Source organism: Phocoena sinus, chromosome 1, assembly GCF_008692025.1.
Source record: "Phocoena sinus isolate mPhoSin1 chromosome 1, mPhoSin1.pri, whole genome shotgun sequence".
Classification (NCBI taxonomy): domain Eukaryota; kingdom Metazoa; phylum Chordata; class Mammalia; order Artiodactyla; family Phocoenidae; genus Phocoena; species Phocoena sinus.
The window spans coordinates 56,453,848-56,464,196 of NC_045763.1; the positions used below are offsets into that span (position 1 = coordinate 56,453,848).

The window sequence follows — 10,349 nt, forward strand, 5'->3', positions numbered from 1 at the left end:
TTGCTTCTGTATTACGTTTTGGTTTTTGTGCCCCGAAGCATGTGGGATCTTAGCTCCCCGACCAGGGATCAAACCTGCACCCCCCTGCATTGGAAGGCGAAGTCTTAACCACTGGACCTCCAGGGAAGTCCCCTTTAATATGGTTTTTTTTTTTTTTTTTTTTTTTTTTTTTGGTACACGGGCCTCTCACTGTTGTGGCCTCTCCCGTTGCAGAGCACAGGCTCCGGACGCACAGGCTCAGCGGCCATGGCTCACGGGCCCATCCACTCCACAGCACGGAGTGTCCCGGACTGGGGCACGAACCCATGTTCCCTGCATCAGCAGGCGGACTCTCAACCACTGCGCCACCAGGGACGCCCCCCTTTAATATGTTTTTAAAGGGGAGAAGGAAAGGTGGCATGATGGCAAGCTTGCCAGAATTGCTGGGGGTGTTGATACATTTGTAGGGGCTGTTTTGCCGCTCAGTGATGTGTGATATAGACAATGAGATTGTGCTTACCGTATGCCCAGGATCTTCTTCTGCTCTAATATCATGTCAAAAGGAAACCTAAAATGCTTTGTATGTTGGACTTTGTTTTTCAGGAGCCGAGGAGTACTCCACCAATTTTCTGGAACGGAGACTAACAAAATCTGGCCCTATGTTTACACACTTTTCTCGAACAAGATCACACCTATTCAGTCCAAAGAAGCCTACTGAGCCCTCCAGTGGAAGAACCAGGAAGATATGGTCATCCATTCAATTGTTTGTGTAGTGTTGGTGCCATGTCCCAATTAGCAGCTAGCTGAGATAGCTTGCAGCATCTTTTCTAGTTTAAATGGTGAACTGCTATGAAAACTAATGAATAGAAAGAGTTAATGAAGAGGCTCTTCTCTGCCTTTCTAAAAGAGGGGCTACCTGCACATGTTTAAGACGTCCCTGCACATGTCTCAAGTCCTTCACAAGAAAGAAAGCAAGTACAGGCTGGATTTCAAGTGGTGTATAACCCAAGCTCTAGCTGATTTTCGACAGCCATGTTGTCGCCATAGTGGCCTTTTCACACGTGATGGTGGTGGTCCCTGGTTCTCCCCAGCGCCCAAAGGCTGTTGAACCATAGCACTAGGAGGCCTGAGAATGCCAAGGGCTGTAGCTGCCTTTGTCCCAGGTTCTCTGGTATGTGTCCTCCTGGTGACAGTGGGATTGAAGCTAAGCTCTCAGTGGTTGCTTCTCCGGCCTTGAGTCACTCTCCACAGTTCATTTTTTCTCTTAGGAATGACGCCTTCTCTCTGCATCCATACTCCATAGAATCTCTCCTTTCCAGTCATCCTGGAATGAAAGGATTTGGCTTCTACTACTTTTATTAGACATCTGTTTTCTCCCTTCCTAGACTATTAAGTAATACAGATTGTTACTGCTTTTATCCCTCTCAAATTCCTTTCTAAGAGCTGAGAACTAGGGGACTGTGTTGAATCTCTTTATGCACTAGGAACTGAGCTATGTGGAGGGTCTATTTAAACTGCTGGTCTGACTCTCATGGGTTGACACTGCTCCTTTCTTTTATTGTGGCAAAATAAAACCCTCAGAGTCTTTAGGGAACCCTGAAAAACTGGCAAATATTCACCTCCATAAATGTTAAAAGATCATATCATATCTTACATATGGAAGTAAATAAGACCATATGGAATTACTGGACTAAATGAATAGTTTAGCTTTTTAGTCAAGACAAAAAAAATGTATTTTGAAAATGCTGCTAAATATTGATGCTGACAGTGTTTTTCTCCTGTGAGTGACCCAAGCATATTATAAATAGATGGTGAAGGGAATGGAGCCTGTGGGGTTGAGGAAAACGTTGCACTAGCCATGCCTAGACTGTTGATGACAGGTTTACGATTATGGGATTTGACAAAAATCGTAATTTTTTATTCTATTCCAAAGATGCTTTCTATAGGGTGGCCATTACGTCTAGAAATATAGATCATACCATTTTGTCATTCACTGAAATGTAGTATCAGTAAACCATTTATTTAAGATTTGCCTGGTTTCCAGACTTGGTGGCCATCTTTTATAATTCTTGCTCTCCTCTGGGAAGGACAATGAAATTTATTCCTGTTGCCTTAAAAATAGATATTCCTCCTCATGCATCGTGATTGTCCCCAGGGAGGGTCCTTTACTATCCCTGGGAGTGACTTTTGTCTAACTCTTCGTACTGGTGAGAAAACAAAAGAAGCCTATTTCAGCATAGGTGGTGTTGAAACACATTATTTATTTTCCGAAGATGTCGCAGTGAATCCACAGTCAATTCACTGACCAATGGATTCTGTATGGTAGCCGTACATCTTCCTTACAAATACTGCCCCCACTCTTGCCAGTCTCTCTCCCTTTGTCCCTTCATGTGAATGTTCTTTGGCTACCTTAGTGGAAACACAGACCAGTTTCCTCCTTATCCTCTGAATCAAAGTGAAAGAAGATTATTTACTTTTTAGGTTTATGCATTTAAAATGCCCAGTTCAGGTATTTGAAACATCAGTGCATGATAGTGACTTTTTAGAAGACTTGTGTTTGAATGCCAGTTGATAGGGACAGGGTAAAAATCAGACAGGCAGATACAGCTCAGGTTTCCTGGGGAATTGGGCAAAGAAAAACAAGTCTGCTATGAGGAAAATTGCTTCTGCCATAGAGACAATTTCCACAAAGTGGGAAAAGTAGAAAGTTAAGGTTGTTATATGGATCATTCAGAAGAGGAAAGTGTGTGCTTTTTTGGAAGCAGAAAAATCTTCAGACCTCTTTCTTCACTTCTTTCAATGTTTAGCAGATGTTCCAGTGTAACCACTGGCTTTGGAGTTTTTCAAAGAGGCATGGGAAACGGCCTAGGTGACCCCTGATTCCATATTCTCTGCTCCTCCATCCTTCCCTCCCTTCTCCCTTCCAGCAAAATAGATGCTTAGTGCCAGTGTCAGAACCACTCAGTGTGTCTCCACACTGCGCTGTTTCTGAGGTGGCCCTGCAGTTGAGGGCAATCACCTTTGCTAGGTGAGACCAATAAAAGCCAAATACTGTTTCTGTGGGCTTTGAAAGATGATACTTGTTTCATGTTCAGTGGCCTAAAAAATCTGTTTCTGGTTTTCTTCAACAAAGTCTCGTTTTTCCTTCAGTGATTTTGTAAAAAAAATAAAATTTTCTTGAAAATATTTTGACAAAGGTCAAATTAAAGGGATATCTTTCTTTAGTTTTCCTTCTACTACCACACATGAGGTTCCATTACAGTTAGGCAAAAAGAGTAGTTTGGCTGGTTTCTAAGATTCCTATGTGGCCTCACCTTCTGTGACTCTAGCCAGCTCTGCGTTCAGTTTGCTTTCCACTATCCTGACCGGCTTCCCGCTTACTTGGAACTTGAAAATATTGCCGTGTTTAATACACTCTAACACTAAAGCAAGCATATAATAGGTACCATTTATCGAAGGCCTACTGAGTGCTATGTACAGTTTTAGGACCTTTACAAACATCTCATTTACTCTTTCCAGCATCCTTTGAGATAGGCACGATTCCATGTTTATAAACAAAGAAGGCGAGGGTCAGAAAAGTAAAGCATCTTGCCCTGGCTCCTGCTGCCAGCGCACAGTGTAGTCAGGACTCAAAGCCAGGTTTTCCTGACTCTGCTCCTGGATGTTAACTACCTGCGTCCTGTCCCAAGCAAGGCAGGGCACTGAGCTGCTTGATTTTGCTTATATTTCCAAGTGGCCTCATGTCAAAAATAGCAGAGTTCACTATGGTGACATTCAGCTCTGTATGGGACTGTTCCCTTTTTTTTTTTTTTTTTTAACTTTTGCTTAAGCAAAGGAAGCTGCTAGAGGAGAGTCTGAGCCCTTGATCCTCCATAACTACTCATTTGTAAATAAAGTGAAAGGCTGTCAAAGTAGACTTGGATCCAGGCTGATCTGTGGCAGAGGCAAGCTCAAGGTCTTCACCTACCCTTTCAGTCTCCATGGCATTGTGCCCCTGAAGGGACCTTTATGCTTGAGCCACCCCAGCCGTGGTGCTCACACACAGACCTGGACTCCTGCGAATTCACCAGACACTACTCCCTTTGCTTCCCTGACATCAGAACAAATCCCTCCCTCACTCCCACCCCGAGACAAGGCCCTGATAGTAACTGATCTTCCCTAAAGGGCTAGCAGGTGAACAGATGGTGACTGAGCCCCTAATATAGGGTCACCCTTGACTTTCATACTATCTTCCCTGTATGACATTACACGTGAACATGATCCTGAATGCCAAATCCACACCTTTGTCCACCCTCTGATGTGGTGGCAGTGCTTATCATGCACGGTTCCGGCAGAAGTGGGATATTGGCTTCCCGTCTCACCTTCCTTCCACGGGGTCACTTCTGGCATCCTCCAGCAGCCCAGCTTCACCCAGGCTGTGCCCCTCTCTTTGGTAGGGAAGGGAAAAAGGTAAGAATAGGCATAGGTGACAGAGGATTCTTGGGAGAGAGGTGATGGTGTGGCCTTTTCTGCCATTACTAGATTGTTGACAGGATAAATTTAGATAGAAAGATGCCTATATAAACCCATGAATAGGGTTTTTGTAAAATTTAGTTCACTGGGACCTGAGTTCAATATCTGACTTTGGCTATTTGTTTAAAGAGGTCTTACCATCTGCTGGGGGTGGGGAGTGTCTTTGCCCAAATCATAAAGTCAGCAGATTTCCAAATATATTAAGGTATCAGCATATTCTTGGTAGTTACTGTTTATTGGTACTTGGTGCTAAGTGTACTGCATCCATTGTGTAATTAAATCCTCCACAATTACCCTATGTAATAGATAGTATTATCTCAGTGATCTTGCCTCCTTGTATTTAAAAACTGAAATAATCCTGTCTACTTAACCTTTTCCTTTACCTATAGGGATTAATCAGGAAATTCAAAAAGGCCTTTTTTGTACGTTTCTGTAGTTTGAGCTCCCTGTTCTCATGAATAGGTAAAACAATATATTTGCTCCCACCTGGAATCCTTGCTTTTGGCTCTGGTGCTGAGACAGGAAATGGGCACTGGGTGGGTCCTGGTGGTAGTTGCACACTGTATATACAGAGGGCATGTGTCTCTGTACTCTGCTGGGTCACAGGATCTCGGGAGGCATTCGTATCTACCTGATGAACTTCATTTCTTTTCATTTAATAGACGATATCTTTTCTCACTGCAGTAGTTTTACCAGAAAGGCAATTCATAAGACAGAGGTGTATTCGTAGTATGAATTGCTTTCTCTGTATTCTCCACCATTCTCAGTACTCCTTGTCTATTTGGTGTTTCAAAAGAAGAGCCCAGTAGCAGAGACTTCTTTGAATAAGGGAATGTGGTCTGGTCATAAGTTATCGTCCCTTTCCATAAATACCTGACCCAGTCTGGTTTCCAGATGAAAAGTGTGCAAGACCCAGGTGTCGGGGAACCATGAAGCTGTATTTCAACTATGAGGAAAAATCTGCTTCCTGCATCTGTTGAGACGTAATTACAAGTGTTGAGAAATGCCGTACCTTAACAAATTGCACAGTTCTTGCCAAAATAAATGCCATTATCTGTATGCTTCAGGGAATTCCCTAAATTGGTGTGTGTGTGTGTGAGAGAGAGAGAGAGAGAGAGAGAGAGAGAGAATATTCATTCCTTCTTTGGTGATAATTAGGCTATTCCAGAAAGCACAGTGTTAATTCTTGAAATAAAAGATTTCCTATTTAAACACATGTCAAAGAGCAGCGCACCTTAAAGATTCTCCCTGGGGTTGATGTGTGTCTAACTTCGTTTCATAAAACCTTTCTCTTCTTCATTTAAAACTTTGGATATAAAGTCAGAAATGTGTTAAATAAAAACAATGTTTTGTGTTTAATTTAGAGAAGAATAAAGGGAAGAAAAACAAAAACTCAGTCTTTATGTAAGCTACAGGGTGTCAGGGCTTAGAGGGCTTTTCTAGTTTTATGAGAATTTATACTACTGATTTTTATATGTTTTTGTTTTTGAGATGAATAGATCTTGGGAAATTGTTGAGTTACAGAGACATTTCACTATGATCCCTCTCGAGCTTAAATCAGTTCTCTAACCGAATGACAACTTGTCTCTGGTTTACTGTCCTGTGAGATGTCAGCTCCATTTTCCCAGAAGTCATGTGTTTACGATGAGTCAGTGCTTTTCCTCAGTGTGAAAGTTGTCGCCCCTCTTGATTTCGGTGTATGTGCTTAATTCAAAGATTCTAAACCTGTAGTCTAATCTGTACATGCTCTCTTAACTGTTAATTGTGTTGTTGATTTTATCTTGCTTGAAGATTGATTCATACTTTTTAATTTGATAGAAATAAAGTTTTTTTTTCCGCTTATAACTAGTGAGTTCCTTTAACATTTCTGTAGCTTTTTACACTTGGGAAAAGGCACATCTTCACAGAGATTCTCATTTATGCCACTGTGCAGCCACCCCATCGTCAACAGTGTTTTCTACAATTTGTAGATGGGGAAAACAAGGAACATGGTGTTCGCTGGATAAGGTGACAGTTGGTGGCAGAGTGAGACCCTGAAACCAAGAGTTATGACCCCCAGTCTCATTTTCTTGTCTGTTCATCATGTTGCCTTACTTTGTTTACCCTCAAGCTCCTTATTTTCCAGCACTTTATTAACATGTTTTCATGGACCACCTTTTTTTTTTTTTTTTTTTTTTGCGGTACACGGGCCTCTCACTGTTGTGGCCTCTTCCATTGTGGAGAACAGGCCCTGGACGCTCAGGCTTAGCGGCCATGGCTTACGGGCCTAGCCACTCCGTGGCATGTGGGATCTTCCTGGACCAGGGCACGAACCCGTGTCCCCTGCATCGGCAGGCGGACTCTCAACCACTGCGCCACCAGGGAAGCCCCATGGACCTTCTTTAGTTTATTCTTAAAACAGCTGGATGATGTGAGCAGATCCCATCATCACATCCTACACAGCTCACATCCTACAGATTAGGAGACTGGATCAGAATACGTGGAATACGTGACTCTAAGGTCCTAGAGTCCCGGCTTACTCAGCAGAAGCAGAACCCCCAGGCCTGTCTGGTGGGAGCTCGAGGCATGGAGGAAATACAGCCTCTGCAGGAGAAGCTCCCGGTGGCAGGGAGAGGGGCAAACGCCCTGGCTTCTCCCAACCTCATCTTCTCCTGTCTCCTTTATAAAGGGGCCTTCCATTAGCTGCAGCCGGTCAGAAGCCAGCTAACACAGGAGCCTGGGGAGCGCGTTCTCCAGGCTTCCATGGCCCTGAAAGGTGAACTGGACATGATGGCAATGTGGGAGATCGTTTTAAAGTTCAAACCATTCACCTTTCAGGAGGATTTTACATCTCTGCCCCATGGGCTTCATGCTTGGGTATGTGATGTGCTTTAGCCACTGGACTGTGAACAGAAATGAAGGTGCCGCTTCTGAGCAGAAGCCTTAGGAGCCAGAGCATGGGCACCCATCTCTGTAACGACACTGGCAGCCTCATGGGGCTTTTCTTTTACCTGAATCCTGAGGTAGAGACTTGGAGCAGGGATGCAGCCAATCCATGATGGACGGGTAGTGTGCATGAAAAACCTTTATTTTTATAAAAGCCACTAAGATTTGGGTGGAGTTTGGTACCATAGCATAATTCATCCCAAGCTGACTGATAGAAATGGGTCCAAGATGAATATGTCATCCAGTTATAACTTTCTCTTATCAATACTATTAGGCTGTGGGGCTGCAAAGATGAATAAGACCCAGTTTTTGTCCTTGACTTCCTTACAGTCTCCTGGAGGGGGTGGACACGATTAAATAACTACACATAACTGTTGGAGTTAATCACTGGGTTACACTTGACAGAATATAGGTGGAGTGACTCTTGGCTGGCTAAGTAGAGACCAAGGGAGAGTTAATATTTGAGCTGAGTGATGCAGGAAAGAGGGAACGCAGGCCAAGGGGATGGGATGTGTATCGACGTATAAGCATGTAAGCCAGGTGGAGGCCAGGACTGGGGAGATAAATGTAATATCAAGTTGTATTGACCTGGTCTTAAAATTTGCAATAGACAGTACAGACTCTGCTGGGAAGTGACTTATCCGATTTGCATGCTAAAATTGTAATTGTACTACAGGTCTGAACTAAGAGGTAGGGTTCCCCAAAAAGGAATGGTTGGATTATAACGAATGCCTCCAGAGGAGAGTTTAATGCCTCCAAGGGAGAAGTCAGGAACAAAAATGAGTGAAACAAGAGTGAGGGGAGGTGGCGTGGGGGACACTGCTTTTGCTGAAAGGGGAGCCACTGTGTGAAACCTTTTTTTTAAATTAATTTTTATTGGAGTAGAGTTGCCTTACAATGTCGTGTTAGCTTCTACTGCACAGCAAAATGAATCAGCCATACACAGACATATATTCCCTTGAAATCTTATTTTTAAATGTTGGCAATTTAAACGTTAGAACGCATTGCACGGGCCAAACAGCATATCATTTTAAGCTGGTGTGGGACTGCTGGATCAGAGGCACTCAGGAGGTAGGAATGAGGGTCTTAGTCTAGATATCTATGAAGTGAGGGGGTAGGATATGTAAGGGTAAGGCACTATGAAGGGGACGATTTTCTAATTTTGATGACCAAAAGAAATGCATAGTTATATAGAATTTTGCTTTATCAGAGAACACCACCTGCTTAAATAAATCACTTGAGTTTTTTCTCCCAGAGTTGAACTGGGTATGATTTTCCCCATATTTTCCCCATATATTTTCCCCGTTTCAGCCACTGAATATGTAAGCAACCAATAATTAAATGAAAACCATACCCATACTTGAGGGAACCTTCCTAAACTAGTTATGTTGTATATGCATTTTATATATGTGTGTGTAAATAGAATTATATATGTATATGTGTGTACATATATGCCTATGTTACAGAAGATAACATTTACAGTTTACTGAAGGTTTACTCTGTGGTGACAGGCAATGGGCCAAGCATTGTATACCAGTTATAGATGATGAACCTCAGGCTTAGAGAAATTGAATAATTTGCTCAAGACCACCTACTCAGTAAGTAGTAGAATGAAGACTTCAACTCCAGTGCTCACTTACGATTATTCAGCTGTTCTTCCTCATTCTGACTCTTACTACCCAAAGACCCAGAAGGACCACAATTAAAGGCCCTGCAATCAAGGCATCTTTGGCCTTGGGCAGGACTTGCAGGAGTCAGGGTGGAGAGCCTTGCCACTTGGAGGTGACTAGGATCTGAGCAGTGTTGAGTTTCTCCTGTGACCAGCTTTTCTCCTAGTCAGGATCCTAGCGCCAGTCCCTTTAACAAGGCAAGAAGACCTCCCATGGAGAGGTCTTGCACCCCCCATTCTAAGTCCATGCACCCTGAGAAAATGATTCCCTGCCGAGGAGGAATCAGGGATACAAAAAGGAGTGGTCCATATCCAGATTAGTCAAGACAGATCAGCCACTCTCTTCACAGTAACGCCCCAAATACACTGACCACTGTAGATCCACTATGTTATATTCCATCAACCACCCTGGGTGCACTGACCATCTCAGACTACTCTGGACATGTTGACCTCCAAGATGTACCCTGGGCACATTGATCATATGCACTCAGCACAATATGGAAGCCTTCTATCAGCCCAGCAGGGTCAGGGAGAAGGGGGTACAGGCTAACATTGCTTAAAGACCTGAATGAGCCATCTTCCATATTTTATCTGTATATAAAAAATAAACTGTGGACTTCCTTGGTGGCGCAGTGGTTGAGAATCCACCTGCCAATGCAGGGGACATGGGTTCGAGCCCTGGTCCAGGAAGATCCCACATGCCACGGATCAACTAAGCCCGTGTGCCACAACTACTGAGCCTGAGCTCTGGAGCCCATGAGCCACAACTACTGAGCCTGCGTGCCTAGAGCCCCTGCTCCACAACAAAGACAAGCCACCACAATGAGAAGCACGCACACTGCAAGGAAGAGAAGCACGCGCACCGCAAGAAAGAGTAGCCCCCGCTCGCCGCAACCAACACCCAATGCAGCCATAAATAAATAAATAAACTTATTAAAAAATAAATAAATAAAAATAAACTGTTTCCCCCATATGAAGCCAATAAAACAGCCCAATTATTTAGTGTTCATATGAAAACCTTACCTAAAAATTTATAAATGTTGGTATTTATCAATAGAGGTTAGATGGTGAGGGCTCTTTGAAGATGACATGCCTCAATCTTACTGTTTCTACATGTCTTCCCCAAACTATAGAGATCGAGGAAAGCAAACAAAATAACAATTAACTCACCACATAACACAATTAAATCTACCACATAACCAGGAAACGGAAGACTGCAAACTCTCATTGCATTTGAGTGGAGAAATAAATATCTGTAATTAGT

At 43.2% G+C, this 10,349-nt stretch overlaps 1 protein-coding gene across 3 annotated transcripts in view; it reads left to right on the forward strand.

The window, feature by feature from the left end:
* Positions 1-6,336, forward strand: part of AK4 (adenylate kinase 4) — a 77,096-nt gene extending 70,760 nt beyond the window's left edge. For 2 of the 3 annotated variants that reach the window (XM_032650398.1, XM_032650407.1), the window contains one exon: positions 583-6,336. In XM_032650398.1, coding sequence (XP_032506289.1) covers positions 583-697 — 115 coding nt within the window. In that variant the 3' untranslated portion in view covers positions 698-6,336. The remainder of the gene's footprint in view (positions 1-582) is intronic. The other variant, XM_032650388.1, reaches the window with a different exon arrangement.
* Positions 6,337-10,349: the final 4,013 nt, after the last annotated feature.